At 38.8% G+C, this 20,149-nt stretch overlaps 1 protein-coding gene across 4 annotated transcripts in view; it reads left to right on the top strand.

Annotated features, from left to right (window-relative positions):
- LOC109922756 (general transcription factor 3C polypeptide 1) overlaps nt 1-20,149 on the top strand; it is a 59,528-nt gene that overhangs the window by 20,910 nt on the left and 18,469 nt on the right. For 3 of the 4 annotated variants that reach the window (XM_020522804.2, XM_048609451.1, XM_048609450.1), the window contains exons 15-25: nt 922-1,260; nt 5,427-5,572; nt 6,970-7,067; nt 8,375-8,471; nt 9,891-10,068; nt 12,971-13,118; nt 13,424-13,559; nt 15,446-15,524; nt 16,378-16,566; nt 16,992-17,152; nt 19,474-19,616. In XM_020522804.2, the coding sequence (XP_020378393.1) occupies nt 922-1,260; nt 5,427-5,572; nt 6,970-7,067; nt 8,375-8,471; nt 9,891-10,068; nt 12,971-13,118; nt 13,424-13,559; nt 15,446-15,524; nt 16,378-16,566; nt 16,992-17,152; nt 19,474-19,616 (1,714 nt within the window). The remainder of the gene's footprint in view (nt 1-921; nt 1,261-5,426; nt 5,573-6,969; nt 7,068-8,374; nt 8,472-9,890; nt 10,069-12,970; nt 13,119-13,423; nt 13,560-15,445; nt 15,525-16,377; nt 16,567-16,991; nt 17,153-19,473; nt 19,617-20,149) is intronic. The other variant, XM_048609449.1, reaches the window with a different exon arrangement.

The following is a 20,149-nucleotide window of genomic DNA, read 5'->3' as shown; positions in this document are numbered from 1 at the left end:
TACATTACTTTCCTATATTACTATCTTTCTACATTACTTTCCTATATTACTATCTTTCTACATTACTTTCCTATATTACTATCTTTCTACATTACTTTCCTATATTACTATCTTTCTACATTACAAATATTTAGTCTGATTTTCCAGTGGGATTTTTGTTTATAGAAAATGGTGTTCATGAGCCTACAAATCTCTACGCAAAGTAATTGTTAAAGTCTGTCTCCTCACAGTCTTAAATTTCAAATTGATGACTCCCCATTACTGACTCCCAAATAATGAAGTGATCTTTCCCAATTTACTTCTTCAAATCCTCAGTTGAATCTCCTTCAAGTTTTTTTTTCTGCTCTGGTCAAAAGAATTCCTATTTTTGAAGACTTTTCATTGCATCCTGTGGAAGGGAGTAGAAGGAGAGGATGCAGTTTAAAAAGAAGAGGTCTCCCTTTTAAAGCTGAGATGAGGAAAACATTTTTCTCCCTGAGGTTCATTTTGGCATGGAATTCTCTTTCCCAAATGGCACATTGAATTAATTCATCATTTTTGATAGACAAAAGGGTCACAGGTAATGGGGGCTGATAGGAAGTTGGAATTGAGACTAAAATCAGATCAGTCATTGTCAGTTCGAATGGTAGAACAGGCCAGACAGGCCAACTCCTGCTCCTAAGGCCTGTGTTACTCTCATGCATTTAATATTGTATAATAGGAACTCAAAACTGCACAAAGCACACTTAGCTTTAGTCCACCTATTTTCTTTTAATTTAATAATGCTTTACTCTTGTATACCTTCTTGTTATTTATTCCCTGCTGCATGATGCTATAGCTGTTAGACAAATTGTAATGATTCTGCCTGAAAATAAGGATCTTCAAAAATACATATCACTTATATTTTCACCTGGTAATTTTAAAAATCTTTGTATCTGTCAGTTCCTGGGCTCGGGCGTTCACTCGGCTTCCTTCCCAAAATGCCTCGGCTGCGCCTCGTTCACACATTCCTGTGGTACATCGTGTATGGACATCCTCTTCGGAAAAAGTTAGAGGAAGCAGCTGTGTCTGCACCTTTGGTCAGTGCACCAGCAAACTCTGCGCAGGAGACTACAGCTGCAGAAGCAGAAGGCATATCCACATCAAAGGACAATACTGAAACTGCTAAACATGTGATCAGTCCAGCAGCTGGTGGAACGCTTGCAAGAATATCAACAATTGAGATGGGTGAAGATAGCCAGTGGGAAGGGGATATAGAATATCTGCATGTGAAAGACACTGGTAATCTGAGCTTCTTATTAATCTTCAAAGTCATAGTCATTTTGATTATACTGAAGGCATAAACGATTAAGTTAAAGGAATGCTCGTCAAACCACTCTCATCAGTGATCATTGTTTTATGCTTTTCGTGTGATACCCAACAGAACAACTTATTATCTTAGATCACAGTTGTTGTTATGTGTTGATCACAACTGGAACAGTTTGTGCTACACCATCCTAGTGCTCATTGCAGAAAAATACATAAATTCAGATTTTAACAAAAGGAATTTCTGGTTATTGGATGGAGCAGTTAAGTTGGGGACCCCCCCCCACCTCAATATTTCAACTTTAACTTGAGGGAGGCTAGTGAGATGGGGTTTTATGCCCCTGTCTACCTGTTTTTGTCTGTCTCTATGTCCTTCTCTTCCTCCCCCCACCCTCCCCTCAACCTACACCCCCTTCCACAAACCCCACCCACTCACCCCAACCATCCTTGCATCATGTACACACCCTCCAGTATGCATTCAACCTTTCTCATTCACTCTACTTCCTTGATGCTGTAAGATCCACTGTATATTTGTATTTGGTGGGAACTATATTAGTGTGTACTACCAAAAACTCTTAAGTTGATATTGTTGTTGCCATTATAGCACTTGATTTGTCATGACTATTTCGTACCTGCTGTAATTCTTTGAGAGGAATTCATTTCATAACTGACTATTGAAACAGGCTTAATGCTGATTAGATGTTATCATCACAGCATTATCATGACCACTGTGCAGCCATCTCTCCCCTTAATGACTCCAGACTACTGTTAGAACAAAGAACAGTACAGCACAGGAAAAGGTCCTTTGACCCACCAAGCCTGTGCCAATACAGGACACCATGCTAAACTAAAAGCCTTTTGCCTCGAAGCGGTCCATTTCCCTCTATTCTCTGCCTATTCGTGTATCCGTCAAGATGCTTCTTAAACATTGCTTCTACCACTTCCTTTGGCAGCACATTCCAGGCACTTAACACCCACTGTGCAAAAAAAAAACTTGTCTTTCATCTCTCCTTTAAACTTTCCCCCTTGACCTTAAACCTATGTCCCCTAGTAATTGATATTTCTACCCTGGGAAAAAGACTCTGACCATGTATTCTATCCGTGCCTCTCGTAATTCTGTAAACTTACTTGATGTGTCCCCCCCCCACCTCCCATGTTCAAGTGAAAACAAACCAGATTTGTCCAGTCTCTCCTCAAAGCTAATACACTCCAAACCAGGCAACATCCTGGTGAACCTTTTCTGTGCCCTCTCCAAAGCATCCATATCCTTCTGGTAGTGTGGCAACCAGAACTGTGCTTAATATTCCAAATGTCACCTACCTAAAGGTATATACAGCTGCAACATGACTTGCCAGTTCTTGTACTCTGAGCCCTGGCGACAAAGGCAATCATATCATATGCCTTCTGGACTACCTTATCCACTTGTGTTGCCACTTTCAGGGAGCTGTGGACCTGTACACCTAGCTCCCTCTGTTAGCGTTTCTAATGGTTCTGCCATTTACTGTATACTTATCACTCCTGCATTTCACCTTCCAAAATGCATTACCTTGCCTTTAGAGATGTACAGCATGGCAACAGATCCTTCGGTCCAACTTGACCATGCTGACCAGATATCTAAATAAATCTAGTCCCATTTGCCAGCATTTGGCCCTTATTTCTCCAATACCCATATACCCATCCAGATACCTTTTAAATGTTGTAATTGTACCAGCCTGCTCCACTTCCTCTGGCAGCTCATTCCATACACGCACCACCCTCTGTGTGAAAGAGTTGCCCCCTTAGGTCCCTTTTAAATCTTTCCTATCTCACCTTAAACCTGTGCCGTCTAGTTTTGGACTCCCTCACCCTGGGGAAAAGACCTTGTCTGTTTACCCTATCCATGCCTCTCATGATTTTGTAAACCTTTATAAGGTCACCCCTCGGCCTCCAACGCCCCAGGGAAAATAGCCGCAGCCTACTCAGCCTCTCCCTACAGCTCAAACCGTGGCAACATCCTTATAAATCTTTTCTGAACCCTTTCAAGTTTCACAACATCCTTCCTACTGCAGGGAGACCAAAATTAAATGCAGTATTCCAAAAGCAGCCTAACCAATGTCCTGTACAGCTGCAACACGACTTCTCAACTCCAATAAAGACAAGCGCACCAAATGCCACCTTCACTATCCTGTCTACCTGGGATGTCACTTTCAAGGAGCTATGAACCTGCACCCCAAGGTCTTTTTGTTCAGCAACATTCCCTGGGACCTTACCTTTAAGTGTATATGTCCTGCCCTAACTTGCCTTTGTCCATTAAATTCCATCTACCATTTTCCGCCCAAGTGTCCAGCCTTTCTATATCCTGCTGTATCCTCTGGCAATCCTCCTCACTATCCACAGCTCCTCCAATCTTTGTGTCATCCGATGGCCTAGTGGTATTATCGCTGCACGGTTAATGTAGAGACCCTGGTAATGTTTTGGGGATTCGGGTTCGAATCCTGCCTTGGCAGATTTTGAGTTCAATAAAAGTCTGGAATTAAGAGTCCAATGATGACCATGAATCCATTGTCGATTGTTGGAAAAACCCATCTGTTCCACTAATGTCCTTTAGGGAAGGAAACTGCCATCCTCACCTGATCTGGCCTGCATGTGACTCCAGGCCCACAGCAAAGTGGTGAACTCTTAACTGCCCTCTGGGCAATTAGGGATGGGCAATTAATGTTGGCGTAGCCAGCAATGCCCTCATCCTGGGAATGAATGAAAAAAATTACTAATCAGACAATCTACGTTCTCCTCCAAATCATTTAATGTACATTTACAAGCAACAGAGGTTCCAGCACTGATCCCTGTGGAACACCACCGGTCGCAGATCTCCTGTCAGAATAACACCCATTCGCTGCTACTCTGTCTTTTACGACCAAGACAGTTCTGTATCCGTCCCACCGCAGATCCAATGTGACTTCACCTTCTGTATCAACATGCCACAAAGGACCTTGTCAAAGGCCTTGCTAAACTCCACATAGGCAACATCCACTGCCCTCCCTTCTTCAAGCATCTTTGTCACTTCCTCAAAAAATTCATTCAATTTTGTGAGATACAACTTCCCCCACACACAGCCCTGTTGCCTATTGCTAATAAGCCAATATTGTTCAAAATACGGGTAAATTCTGTCCCTAAAAATCTTCTCCAAAAATTTCACTACTACTCATGTAAATCTCATCAGCCTGTAATTCCCCAGATTATCCTCCTTGCTCTTCTTAAACAATGTACAACGTTGGCTACTCCCCAGTGCAAAATCAGATGTTAATGATCTCGTGATAGGTGTTCATGTCCCACCATGGCAACTGATAAAACTTAGATACCATTAATAAATCTGGTATTGAAAGTCAGTCTCAGTAATGGTGACCATGAAATTGATTACTGTAAAAACCCATTTGGCTCACCCATTACTTGGGGAAGGAAATCTACTGTCATAACCTGACGTGGCCTACATGTGACTCCAGGCCTACAGTGATATACTTGTCCCTTAACTGTCATCTGAACTGGCCGTGGCAAGACAGTTAGAGGTGGGCCACACAAGATGGCCTTGCCAGTGGCACCCACATCTTATGAAAGAGTAAAGATATATGTTCAGATACATTCCAAGGAAATTTATTGTAAGCTACAGGAGGTTATTTGATTTTGTTAAACCTTGTAGGATGCATTTTAGAGGTATTTTGTGTTTGGGTACTGCATCTTTCAATAGATATGGCATCATTAAAAGGTGTTCAGAGCACAGGGAAACATCAGTTATTAGAGTTGATGTCAAAGAGGATGAAAGAAAGATTAAGGGAGACGTAGTCCCATTTGCCTAAATAATTAGGGGCATGGATAATTTTAAAGAATTTAACTCCACTTTTATAATCTTCAAGATTGGACCTGAATTATTCCCTGTCATCAAACCAAGTATGTGATGATGCAGTTCCCAATGGACCAAATTGTTCCTGGACTATGGAGGGAAATAGTTGGGTCCCCTGAAATCTGTTTTCTGAAAACAAATTTTGAATTATTTCTATTGTTGCCACTGTTGAAAGAGCATTTTAAACAAACTAAAAACAATCGCAGAAAGTTGTATTCTGTACTTTTCAGTTTTAATTGGTCCATTTTAATTTTATTTTTTTAAACAGTTTATGTAGACGAAGCATCATGGAAGAGAAACTGCCCTCCTTCCCCGATTCACAGAGAGTTTGGATATGGTTGGGCTCTTATCAGCGACATACTGCTCTGTGTTCCCCTGTCTATCTTTGTCCAGGTAGTACAAGTCAGCCACAAGGTAACACTATTGTGCCTTTTTTCTGAATCTACAGTTACATTGAGTATTAAATTTGTCATTAACAGACTAGCTAGGAGTACAGTACACCAAATGGCAGTCATGAATCCGTAGGCAGAAAAGGGCAACACAGGTATAGACATCAGGTGGAGCACTATGAAATATTAGAAGAAAGGTGGGAGGAGATATCAGGGTCCCTAGCAGTAATTTTCAAATCCTCTGGCCGCAGGTAGGGTGCTAGAGGATTGGAAGACTGCTAATGTTGTCCTGTATTGCTTTTAAAAACAAAAGGAGGAAGGAATTCACCATGTAATTACAGGCCAGTCAGTCTAACCTCAGTGATGGGACAATTATTTGGAACAGTTCTGAGGGACAAGATATGTGTTGATTTGGAGATACATATTAACTGGAGATGGGCAGTATAGATTTGTTAAGGGAAGATCATCTTTTACAAATTTGATCAGATTATTTTGAGGAGGTAAACAGGAGTATTAATGAGAACAATGTGTTTGATATCATGTACATGGAACTTAGCAAAGATAAGGTCCCTCATGGCAGAATGGTCATGAAAGTAAGAGCGCATGGAATCCAAAGCAAAATGTCATCACAATCATGACTTTGTGGCTTTGGTGAGTTGCCACAAAATTTCCATCCACTGACCTCTTGCAGCCACAATATTTGTATGGCTAGTAATGTTAAGTTTCTGGTTATTGTAACCCCTGGAAGTTGGTGAGGTTTCAGCAGAAGATGATGCCTTTTAATGTCAAGAGGAGGTGGTTAGATTCCGTTCTTTTTTTTTTTTGAAGCTTCTTCATTCACAGCTCACCTTGCCTGCTGAAGGGCAGGAGCAGACCCAATGTGTTGCATTAAGTTTTATCACTACCCTCTCAAATAGTTTTCAGCCATCTAACATTTTCAAAGCAGACATCTGTCCCATGGGGCAATTTCTTAGCTGTATTACTTCTAAACATCAAAACAAACTGTATCACAGGTTAGAGATAGCAGGAACTGCAGATGCTGGAGAATCTGAGATAACAAGGTGTAGAGCTGGATGAACACAGCAGGCCGAGCAGGAAGGCTGACGTTCGGGCCTAGACCCTTCTTCAGAAAATGTTCTGAAGAAGGGTCTAGGCCCGAAACATCAGCCTTCCTGCTCCTCTGATGCTGGTTGGCCTGCTGTGTTCATCCAGCTCTACGCCTTGTTATCTATATCACAGGTTAATTTTCTTAAATGAAGCTATACAAATACTGAGTTTTCATTACTTAGAGTATTTTACAAATAAACTAGATGTCCAATAATTGTATGTCATATTGTTTTGGAATTACAATATTCCATGAAGTTGCTGGTTTTGACTTGTTACTTCTTTTCTCTACTTTTTTTCCATCTCCTTTTTAAATAGGTTGAAAATCTGGATGAGTATTTAAATGATACTTTCCTGAAACACACTTTAGTAAGGGACCTACCCCAGCCCACGCGGCAGCAACTTCTCTATAAGCGGTAAGAACAGTCAAGTTTGTTTCCAAAATTAATGCCAATCTCTCATTCTACAAACTTCATCGCTATCAGTAACCATTAGTTTTAGTACAAATACTGGTTAACTAATAAATGTGTCACTTAAGTAAAACAAAAAAGTACTTTGTGAAATTTTGATCCTTCCATCAGAGAAAAAGAACTTCTGTTACAAGCGCTTGGCTTTGGTGTCAAACGCTTTCAGCTCCATAGTGCAACACTTCCACTGCTTGATCTGCAGAACATCATTACTGATGCAAATATTTCCTTTTCACAAGTTGTCCACTGCCCCATATTAGTGTACATATATAACATTATTTATGTGTGCATAACTCACATACATAAGCAACACCTGATAACCAGGAATGCTCTGTCGTTGTGTGTAGTGGACGCAGAGATGATCTGTAACGTTTACAGGAAATTGCGTGGGCGCTTGAAAGATACAAACTTGCAAGGCTACAGGGATGGAGCAGGGGAAAGGGACTGAATGGATTACTCCTTGGAGAGTTGATATAGACCCAATGGGCCAAATAGCACCCTCCTGTGCTGTAAATGCCTCTTGTGATTACTCAAATTAACTCTCTTCCTGACTGCTTTGAGCAAGTTTACCAGCTTAAAATTCTCCACCTCAGTAAGTTGATGTAATTGAGTAATAATTAGCTGCTGAAATACTGCTCAAAGCAAGCGGAAATTTTGCATCCATCCACAAATATATTTAAAAACATTAGCTGGTAATGGTGATGCATCCAACAAGATGGAAATGCTTCAAGACTTCCTAACACTAGATTTTGCATATTTTCCAAATGACATATGAAATGAAAAGTTTCATGGATTGTCAGCCTGGTTCACAGCATGACACAGTTGCGTGTTCTGGAAGCTACGTATATTAATACATCTCCTCTTTAGTATTGTGGTTAGTATCTCCCCTGGCTGGGCTTCAATTCCTTGACTGGAAATTTACCTCTTGGAGGTCAGTTTAGTTCATTTGGCTGGATGGCCGGTTTGCAATGTAAATGATTCCATTAGCATGTGTTCAATTCCTGCACCAGCTGAGGTTACGATAAAGGATTGTTCTCAACCTTTTCCCCTCACCTGAGGCATGGTGACCCTTGGGTTAGACCATCACCGGCATACCCTCCGTAAAGCTCTGGGAATGTAAGTCTTGATTTTGGTGCTCAAATACTGAATTACAGCTTGAACTCGCAACCTAGAGTGTCAAATAAGCCACAGCTGACGAAACAAAGAATATTATCGTCAATACAATTGGTGTGATTTCTTTTTTCTGTTCTCTACAGGAGATACATATTTTCTATCTTTGAGAGTTTGCAACGTCTTTGTTATATGGGATTGCTGCAATTTGGTCCAACTGAAAAATTTCAAGAGAAAGATCAGGTAGGCTGTCAGCAAAGATGTTGATGGTCATAAAGTCCATAAGAATTAGTGGATGCTACTTTTCTGGTTCTGACTCATGCTACAACATTATGTAGCCACAATTTCTAAGAATTTGAGTGTCTTTATAAATGGGTTGTGTGCCTCTTTCAGATCATCATGACTGGGCCTGCCTCAGCTAGCTACTCTCTTCTGTGCTTTGAACCTGGGTTCTTTTGGAAAGCACCATCGTGTACATAATCTTACACTCTATACCAAACTCATGTGACAATTCATTGTTCTGATGGAATTCGCAGGAGCAATGAAACAAATTGTACAGAGAGACATGAAACCCATGTTACACTCTACAATATCTTATGTATTCTTGGTATCTAATAACAGTAATGTTGCAGACTTCCTGTATCTGGTGGTTATCAAAACTGCCGATTTTCTGGTGGAAGAATCTAGAAGGGGGAAAATAGATTATGCACTGTGTTTTGTGTACCATTAAATACAATAGAAAGTCAATTTACTGTTCCATTTAAGTGCTTTGGAACCAGTCTTATTGGTTAGCATTTAAAATCCCTTTAATGTGCATTCTTTCTACAGACTTAGACTGAAATTGTTGTGTGGTTTAGAGAAAAAAATACCCCATTGTATTGACCTATATTTTGTTGTGCATTTCTCTTTTTAACAGCATAATTATTCTAATCTTATTTTAAATAGATGATATTATATGCAACAACAACAAAAACAGAATTTGCTGGAAAAGCTCAGCCAGTCTGGCAGCATCTGTGAAGAAAAAAATCAGAGTTAACATTTCGGGTCTAGTGACCCTTCCTCAGAACATCAGAAGGATCACTGGACCTGAAAAATTAACTCTTGATTTCTTTTTTTTCTTTACAAATGCTGCCAGACCTGCTGAACTTTACCAGCAACTTCTGTTTTTGTTCCTGATTTACAGTATTTGCAGTTTTTTTTTTTGGTTTTTAGATGATATTGTATGTCTATTTAGATTCTAATTAAAACGGCAGTTTCAAAACTCTTAAATTTAAATAACGTGATTTATTTTTGATGGAGTGGCTATGTTGTTTATGTATGTATGTATGTGTATTAGTTATGTACATGTACAGACACCTCTTTCTTCATGTCCGCTCAAAGGCTTTCCACGTGCTAATAATTTTAACTTATCTTGGGGAAGAAGACAGCCAGAGACACTCTCTCAGAATCTCTGCCACTGTTACTTATTCCACAAGACTAATCGCTTGAAATTTATCTGAAATGTTGTGTTCTTGCGTTCATCTAGGTCCAGCTACACTGCCGCACCGACATGCTGCAGTAATGTGCTGTTCAAGTTATTCTACGCTGTGTCAATATTATTTGGCAATATATAAGTTCTGAAACTGCAAATTGAGTTGTGATTGTTTATTTCCTCTCTATTAGATTTTCGTTTATATCAAAAAGAATGCCATGATTGTTGACACTACTAGTTGTGATCCGCATTATAATTTGGCTAGGAGCAGCCGACCATTTGATAATCGCTGCTACGCTCTCAATAGTTTGCAAGATGTGGAGAGCTTCTGGTTTGATCTTATGTGTGTCTGTCTGAATACCCCATTAGGTAAGCACGGTTACAGACAATCTGTTAAAGATCAATAATCCTACTTTTTGTTTTCCTTCTCAACTCTGTTTCAATTTAAATATCTCATAATTTATTCAAAGTTTGGTTGTGGCTGTGCCATGAAATGTTTACCAAGTCACTGGGTGCTCTTTTAAATCATTTCTACAGCTGTTTTCCAGCTCTTTTTCAAACTACTGTCAACAATTGAATTGAATGTTCAATATGTTTTGAAACAAATATAATCTGAGTTCTGTGGCTGGAGTCTTTTCCTGAGTTCCTGTAGCTGATGAGAGTGTCATTTCAGCTTCACCCTTCACAAAATTAGAGCCAGCAGCATAATTTAATCCATTGATGGTGCTAACCCCTGGTTGTAAAATTTGGGAATTGTGGTTGATGTATAGAGTGATTCTATCCCCATGTACCTGTGGGGGTGAATAGTGTTTCTGGTCCAGAAGAAGCACCATGACCAAATCTTGAAAACAAAGGCTTGATTTGTTTAGATTGATGATCTTGACTAGTCTTTGTGCAAGTTTATTGCAATACCTTGCAATGTATATTTTTGGCCACACAGTGTCACTACTGCCAAATTACAAGGGGAGGAAATGGATTTAAATGAATTTTACCACTTATTTATTTAAGATCTCTATTCATTTTCAAATTTTTCTTAAAGGAGGGTATACAAGAGTGTGATATATTCTGTTCTGTATTCAAGCTGTCTTGCTTTTCTGTATCTATAAAACAACATTTAATTTCTTTATAGTTGTTTCATCATAGTTTTCTGTTTGCTTGTTAACTTCTCCTCAAAACCAGCTCTAAACCAGCAAAAAGCAGTTTTGAGTTTAGAGTTATGAAAGTCCTTTGAAATTGCATTTTACAAGCATGTTTCAGTTTCACACCTTTGATTTCTGAGATGTGGAGGTGCCGGTGTTGGACTGGGGTGAATGAGGTCAGAAATCAGACAACACCAGGTTATAGTCCAACAGGTTTATTTGAAATCACAAGCTTTTGGAGTGTAGTCCCTTCATCAGGTGAAGTGAGAGAGACACAGAATTTATAGGCAGAGATTTAAAGATCATACAAATGTTGAGAGTTGAGTGTTGAATAATGTATCTCTGCAGGTGATCAAAAGTGTCTGACAGTGTGGGTAAGGTGTCAACAGCTGAATAACAAGTGAAGGGATAACCAATAATCCATTTAAATGAGGCAGAGAGATAATTACAAAAAACTAAAAATAAGGTGGTGCTGGACCAAATGACTGGAATGACATGGTAGGTATAAGAGTTGCATTCCAAGGGTCTAACCAAAGTAGTAAGTAATTCCAAAACTCTCCAAACTAATTAAGGTAGAGAGATCATAACAATTTATCAAGGTGATGGTGTCAAAACAGGACAGTAAGGAAAATTTTGCAGATACAAAACAGTGTGCTGGAGTCACATGTAGTGTGACATGAACCCAAGATCACAATTGAGGCTGTCTTCATAGGTATGGAACTTGGCCAACAGTTTCTGCTTAGCTGGCTTTCTTGACAGCCGCCTGGGAGGACGCTTACCCAAAGCTTGGAGACTGAATGTCTTTGAACACTGAAGTGTTCCTTAACTGGGAGGGATCATTCTTGTCTGGCGATTGTTGTGCAGTGTCCATTCATCCGTTGTCATAGCGTCTGCATGGTCTTGCCAATATACCATGCATCGGGGCATGCCTCCTCGGAAGACAAACACAGGATACAACCAATAGAGTACCCTTCAATGTCCAATACTTCTCCGGAGAGGAGAAACTTGACTATCCAGATATTGGGTGATCCTGTCCCTCCGTATCCTCCTACCGCTGATGTCAGGCGCATTGGCCTGTAGTTCCATGGCTTGTGTTTGCTACCTTTCTTATACAATGGACTAAATTGTTAACTAAATGTTCACATTTATGCAGAGGTATATTAATTAAAATGCTAACAAGGAAATAGTAATCTGAATGGGACAGCAATGTAATGCTTTGGTCAGGGATTAGTATGAACAGATCTGCAGTATTTTTAAAAAATGTGTAAAGTGATATTGTGTGCTTTGGGATAAGTACAAAAATTTTAAAAATTATGTTGGTGTATATGGCATATGTCAAACCTTATCTAGCATTCTGTGGGTGGTTCTTATCACCAAACTTAAAGGATTCTCTTTTTTTAAAAAGCAGTAAAAGAAATTGACAAAATTGATCCTGAAAAATTCTGGTAGATGCGTTTAAAAAAAATTAAGAATAAAAACATTTCTGATGGAAATGCACAGCAGATTTGTCTATATGTGGGAAAAGTGGTTCAGTTTCCTTCCCAACAATTATTTTGAAAAAAGGAGTAATCTGGGTGGTTTGGTAGAACTTTCAAAACCTTTAGTATGCAAGAGGTTATTAGGGAAAAGCCTCTGAAGTAACTAGTATAAATAAGTTCCAAAAATAATGAGATCCAGTTAAGGGATTGATTGTGGAGGGCTTGTGATGCAGTAGATACTCTGTGCCTCTGAGCCACAGTCCACATTTAAATTCCACCTGAGGACTTGATGGGCAAAGAAGGTGTGTTCATAATGTAGCCAAATAGGTTGAGTACCAAATGGGTTGAATACATCAGTGGCAGGAAATAAGAGCTGCTGAGATCCCTTCTCAGCCATTTAATGGGAAAAAACCTTTGGTGCCTCTGCCATCACTATCCATAGTTCAAAACTGCAATATACATGTAAAAATGCAACTTGCCACAGCAAGCTAAACTCTTAATGAATTGTAATACACACACAAGAGGTAGAATGTTTTAGTGAGAATTCAGGGAAGCAGTGTTGATCTTTGACAAGTGGATGGATTATTTGGACCAATTGGTCTTTTTTTGCTTACTGAAAGCTCTTACAATGACTGTATTTGTTTCTGCTTCCAGGAGTTATTCGGTTTCCTCGATTAAACAAGAATGCTGGTCAGGTAACACGAGAGGGTGCGGAAAACACTGCACTTAATTTGGTGATGGAACAGGACACGACTGCTAAGAGCGGCCTGGAGCATAAACGTTCCCTCCTGGAGTATGCTATGTGCGTTTTGGATCTAGTGCATGCAGTTTTACATCATTTTCTAAATTCCAATGTAAACAGAGCATCTGATGGTGTTCAACTTGCTAGCTGTTCCCAACCCCTTTCACCAATGATTTGACAGTATTCATGAAATATGTGCCTTATAACATAATTTAATCACTATGACCATGTGCTCTTTCTGACTCCCACTCTGCTGTTTACTCGTCCTGTAAAATTGCATTGACCGCAGTTTGAGTTGGTGTTGATTGCAGATTGGAATGTAACCTTGTTGCTTTTGGTAATTGTTCTATCCTCAATCCCTCTAGAGGTAGTCGGAGATTGGTGGATGATGGAAAATTACCTGGGGATGGTCTTGGAGCAGCTGGACTGGATTCTAGTTTCTTTGGACATTTGAAAAGAAATTGGATCTGGACCAGTTATATTATTAACAATGCGAAAAAAGTAAGTATTCCAAATGTAAACATAGTCACCATGTCTTGACATGTATTGTTTTAACATATTATGGTCAATTGGACAGAACAGAGCTATAGTTTAGCTGCCTGACCATCTCTATGTTTTATCAGTTTAACAGAGTGGTGATAACAATGGAATAAGATTAGCATTTCATCCTTGTTGATGCCATCAGCCATGATTCAGAGTCATCATCTGGGAGGCTTTCGACCCCATCACAAATAAACTTAGGCTGTTGTCCGTACGTGTGATTTTTCTTTTCCTCGTTCCCTGTTTGATGTCGTTCAATTCCTTTCATCCTGTTATCAGCATCCATCATGTCAGCTTCTGCAATGCACCATCTACCTTCCTTTGTTGGGAAAATTGGTACTTTTACAGCTAGTTCCACTAACCTCTGTTAGAAGTTTTGCTGTTATTTTAAGCTTGTGAAATGTTTAACATGATTAACATGTGCCTGAATTCAGGAAAGGAATGTGTTTTTTTTTCAGTGGCATTCAAAATTGGTGCTTGTGACTTATTCATTACAGTACTTAGTACTATCTGCTAATGAATTGAAGGAAGCTGTCTTGGATGACTGGATGATTATTGCAAAGTATAAATGATTGATATAGCAATATTGTAATATCTAAGGTTGTTGAGCTATCAATCCCTTCCTCCTTATTGCCTGAGAAGTTTCGTTGTAGTTCTTGACTGAAGTCTTACTGAGTGTTTCGTCCCATCGGTACCGCTGGAAGTTTTGTTCCAGAGTCCTCAGTGAACAAAGTTCAGGAAATAGGAGCAGGTATATTTTGGCTACTGCAAATATTGGGTTTGATGTGGAGTAAGTGTAGCAAAAAAGAGAATATTACAATTATTCGTGGAATAACATTTTGCATATGTTCTATAACATTGATTGATTGAAATAAATAGATTGAACAAAATAATGTATAATTTAATGAAGACAAATGTATAATATTGTCCATGGGTTTTACCCATAGGAAGACTAAAAATAAGCAGCATAAATATTCTGTGGGATAAGTTGAAGTAATGAATGATAAACGAGAAAGAGGCCTAGCCAATTGGTTTTTCAATCAATGCGGGTATCAGTTGACAAAACCAGTAGAATTGAGTTATATTGACAGAATAAAGGAACACAGGTCAGAAGAACTAGAGACCAAATGTCACAGTGTTCTGATTACACCACAGTTTGCAGACTGTGTGCAGTTCTAGTCACTGAAGTACAAGGAAAACAATATGAATATAAGCAGAAGTCCGCATAACAACTGTAAGGTGATCTAATTACCAGAAAGTGGCTGCAGAAATTAGGATTTTTAGCTTTGGAGACATCCAAGAGGTGATCTACAAGTATGCAGAAGAGATAAGGAAATAGGAATGGTAAATCTGGAACGTTTGTTTTAAATCAAATAATAAGAATAAAATGACAGATTCAGTAGATGGTAAATGTAGGACTGATGTCAAGAAAGTATTTATGCAAAGGCTGATGATACTTGGATTTCCAGGTAAGTACAGTATCTTGAAACCTTCTAAGAGCAATTGCAGATTGAAATGGAAAGATCTTCAGCATAGATGAACTAATGGTTTGAATGATCATCTTCATCCCTAATGGTCTTGTGATCTCCCATTCCTCCTTTCAGACCATTAAACTTGCATTCTTGATCTAGCATTCAGACCATCTACCCTATTAACTCCTTCTAATGAGGTTCAGTATCAAATCTTCATTGGAACTTTTAATAGGCACTGTATAGATGTGATGTGTTCACAAGATTATGATTAGAAAATGAAGGTGTGAATACAAACATAAACAGATTTTTTTTTTGCTTTAGGCTGGTTTAAAACAAACTGCTCCTGTTAAACCAATTTGTTTCCTTTTTCTGTAGAGTCTCAATATCCCTGAGAGCAGCTCGGTGCGATTACAGAGCTTCCTGAACAAACATGCCCTTCCCCTTGGTGTTGCAGGTGAAGTATTTATGTTGTAAATGAAACTCAATGCATTATGGTTCTACATTAATGCTTTATGTGAAGTTTCTTGAATCTGTTAAATATTGCATTATCCTGGATTAAAAGCCTCATACGAGAGTCTGGAAAATTAAATATTAAAGTGAGACTGGAAATAGTCCTGAGAATGTTAAGATACCAAAATGTTGAATTAAAAATTTACGGTATATTTATATTAAATCTGATAAAATTCAAGATAGCCACAGTTTTTGAACTGCTTTGACCATGCAATCTCCAGACAAATGCTGATGAAGGTGCTAGATATGGAGGCAATTGTCATTTCAAAAGGAAATTGGATAGGAGCTTGAATGAAGTAAACTTACAGGGCAGCAGGAATAGAGTAGGGGTAAGGGACTGACTGGACAGCTCCACTGATAGCAAAAGCTTGATTGGCCTCCTTCTGTGCTGTTACAATTCCATGTAGTGAAAAGGCATCACAGTGCCACTGGAAATATGGTAAGCAATTTTCATACCATCTTTTTCTTGGATAGTCACAATTACTTTCACCAGATTTTCTGTCTTGTAAGCTGGGGTGTCCAATGATCAATCTGTCCAAATGGGACCATTGTCATGATAAAGTATGACTAATCCCAACCAGGTGAGCCTGCACTAGATCCAGATCATTTCCATTGTCCAACTGGCTCAAGTAGAATTGAAGTTGTTTAAATATATTTATTACAGCATACTATTTTTAAAAAAAGTTTTTGTTTATTATGGAAAGCTAAGATGGGAATGCGGTAGAGTGTGTTTTGATTACCATTACTTAACATACAAAGGCTTCCGTGTTTTTTAATTGCTTTGTTTTTAAATCCAGGAAATAAATTCAGTATGTTAGGTGTCCTTAAGTCTGTGCATGGACCTCTTGCTGAGTGCAAGGAAGAGATTCGAATTGAAAAGGAGTGCAATGTAGGCAGAAATAAAAGAGTAGCTGGTGGAAAAGGACAGAAAAGAAAACGTCCTGAAAGGGATACTGTGAAGAAACAGAAGAAAAAGAGAAAGAAAGGTGAAGTTTCATCACTGCTGACTTGGTCTTTTAAGCTCTTACCTTTTTAAAATGAAAGATCAGTTATTCCATAGGCTGTTAAAAGACGAACATCACCTGTACGACATTTGGTTTTTCTGTTACTTTCTTAGAAAAATAGCATTTGGAGTTGCTTTGGCAAATTTAATGTTACACCGTTCTACATAAAATGCATTATTCTGTTCCTTAGAGTCAAGAGTGCTTTGTTTCCCATAGGTTATCTCTTTAAAGCCTCAAAGTCTTTTTGCTTTTTACATTGCTACTGTCAGGTTCAATGCAAAATATTTTCTGTTGGTAACTAAAATACAGTATGTGAAACGAGCATTCTGTAAAGAAATGGATTAGGGTTCTGATTTCAACATTTTTCTGCTTTTAATGATATAACAATTCTTCATTAATTCTTGCAGAAGAAATACCACAACAGGAAAAGACGAAGAGATTTCGCTTCCAAGATGATGCTGATAAGAGTGCACTACGCCGCATGACCAAACTACGTGTAACGTGGACTGCACAGGAAGACAGTCTGCTTATGCTTTGCCGAGTAGCCAGCCATGTCCTTAACAAAAAAGTGAGCAATTAAATATCTATCATTTTAACAATGCACAATAGACAACCATGGTAATGGTACAGAGAGTTATTACATTGATCTCTTAACCTGTATGACCTGATTGAAATGTAGCCCACATTAATGGGATAAAAGTTTTTGCTATCTGATGGTCATAGTGCTTCACCATGAAATGGGTTGTTGCCTTAACTTAGTTCAAAACGGTTTTGACCGTGTATCATAAAACTGCTCAGATTTTGATGAAATTTATAATCTTACTTGAAATTAGTGTGGGAACAAGCATGGGAAGTGGACAGATTCATGCTTAAACTCGACATTTGGGTGGAATAGGGAATTTTATGTTATCTGCAAGTGTTGCAGCTGGGGCAGTAAAGTGGTTGGTTCAGAGCTCATGTGATGCGCAGCCTAAGAAGAAAACTGGAGAGAGGAAGTTGGACTGGAAAAACTTGACAACAAAAACTGCTTCCATCCTCCCTTTTCAGTTAAAAGCACCTTCAACCTTTTTACACAAACTGTTATTGTTGATAGTTCTAGGCAACTGTTCCATCTTTTTAAAGTATTTATTGTAGGAAAAAACTGGCAAAGAGAGAAGCAAGCCAAAAAATTACTTCAGCATTTTATGCTTTATCTTTATCAAGGATATATTTTTGTCCTCTGTTATGATTCCAATTAATGTTAAGTTAAATCCCAGAATGAAATTTGGTTTGAAATCCAAGCTCTTAATATTAAGTAATATAATATATAAGAACCGCACCTTTCATCATACATCTTCCTTGTATTTTGAGTTCCCTGCACAGGTAGAGTTAGGGCAGTGTATGAATTTGGGTTAGAGCACCTGTCATGTCAAGGATTTTTCTCATTGCTGTTGGAAACATTGTAGGAACAGGTATAGGCCTTACTGCCCCTCAAATCAATTTAGTGAGATTCTCTCTATATATATCTTTACATTTGCCACTGTATTCAAGGTATTTTATTTGTATTTTCATACATAGTGATAAATGATTTTATGTGGATGACTTGAAAATAATGTGGCAAACTATTCTTTTACTTAAGGGATTTGCGAAAATTGTAGTCTTTTGGCCGACCGTGCAGAGATTTCTCTGTCACAGAGTTGTACAGCGTGGAAGCAGATCCTTCGGTCCAACTCGTCCATGCTGACCAGATATTGTAAATTAATCTACTCCCATTTTTCAGCATTTGGCCTATATCCCTCTATACCCTTCCTATTCATATACCCATCCAGATGCCTCATAAATGTAATTATACCAGCCTCCTCCACTTCCTGTAGTGGCTCGTTCCAGTCATGCACCACCCTCTGTGTGAAAAATTTGCCCCTTAGGTCCCTTTTAAATCTTTCCTCTCTCACACTAAACCTGTGCCCTCCAGTTTCGAACACCCCTCTGCTGGGAAAAATACTTTGGCAATTCACCCTATCCATGATTTCATAAACCTTTATAAGGTTACCCCTCAACCTCTGAAGCTCCAGGGAAAATAACCCCAGTCTATTCAGCCTCTCCCTATAGCTCAAACCTTCCAACCCTGGTAAAATCCTTGTAAATCTTATTTTCACCCTTTCAAATTTAACAACATCTTTCCTATAGCAGGAAGATCAGAACTGAATGCAGTATTCCAAAAGAGGCCGAGCCAATGTCCTGTACAGCTGCAACATGACCTCCCAACTCCTCTACTCAATGCACTGACCATTGAAGGCAAGTGTGCCAAACACCCTCTTCACTAACCTGTTTACTTGCAACTCCACTTTCAAGGAACAATGCACCTGCACCTGGAGGTCTCTTTATTCACCAATACTCTCCAGGACCCCACCATTAAGTATATATGTCCTGCCTTGATCTGCCTTACCAAAAAACAACACCTCACGTTTATCTAAATTAAACTCCACCTGCTAGTCCTCGGCCCATCCGATCAAGATCCTGTTGTACTCTGAGGTAACCTTCTTCACTGTCCACTACACTTCCAATATTGGTGTCATCTGCAAACTTACTAACCATTCCTCCCATATTCAAAAATAAATCATTTGTATAAGTAACAGAGGTTGGCATTTCAGCTTCAGATCTCAATCTTTGTCAATATCCATACCCATTTCTTGGTCCAGATCTTGCTTGTCTGTTTTGAGCATGTTATTGGGCTAGGCATGGGGACAACTCACAGAATCAGCATCTCATCACTTGAATGAAACCTTGCATACCATATTCAGGAAAATGGTCCAGTTTCAGACAGGTCAGAAGGCAAGAAGACTGGCACAGGTGAAACTGGGTTAAACACAAATTTACAGAATTTTGAAAACAATGTCTTGTTTCATGTAGGTGAAGGGACCCTTTGTTCCTTGGCAAACAGTGAGAGATGTCATGCATAGTTATCTTGAAGTGGCTTTGGATAAAACATCTCTTGCTGTAGGGCGTCGATCCCGCTACATCCTCAAGAACCCACAGACAATGCTTAACTATAGGTGAGATCACTTCTTTTGAAGCATAGATAGTGGCAAGAAGCAGTAAAAGTGTTAGAATGCTTAATTACGTTACGCTAAATATTTACTTTTTTCTAAATGTTGAAATATTATGGATTTTTTCAGAACCAATCTAATTGTAGAGCAGAACGAGAACTTCCTTTGTAACCAGCTGTCTTACCTAGTCTTGTATATCCCTTTGACTATACGTATGTTTTTGTGATCTGGAGCAGAGACTTTACACTGATTGTGTAAACAATTGTTCTTAAATTGAATTAAATTTGTATTGCCTGTATCAATTAAAATAACAAAGGCACATCTTAATAGAGTAAAGCAGAACTCCTTTTGTTTCTCTACGTTTCCCTCCCATAATGTTATTAGATGCATTCTGGAAACCCTTTATTGATCTTGAAAATATAGGTCAACGATAATTACAACATACATAATTGATGTTAAGTAAAATAATGCTTTTTAGCCAATTCTAGTGCATGTACCTGTGAGGCACAATTTGTTTAAGTATTTTTGTCAGGCAAAGG

Source organism: Rhincodon typus, chromosome 21 (assembly GCF_021869965.1).
Source record: "Rhincodon typus isolate 14 chromosome 21, sRhiTyp1.1, whole genome shotgun sequence".
Taxonomy (NCBI): Eukaryota; Metazoa; Chordata; class Chondrichthyes; order Orectolobiformes; family Rhincodontidae; genus Rhincodon; species Rhincodon typus.
Note: the sequence above shows the minus strand (reverse complement) of the source record. Positions and strands in the feature narration are given on the sequence as shown.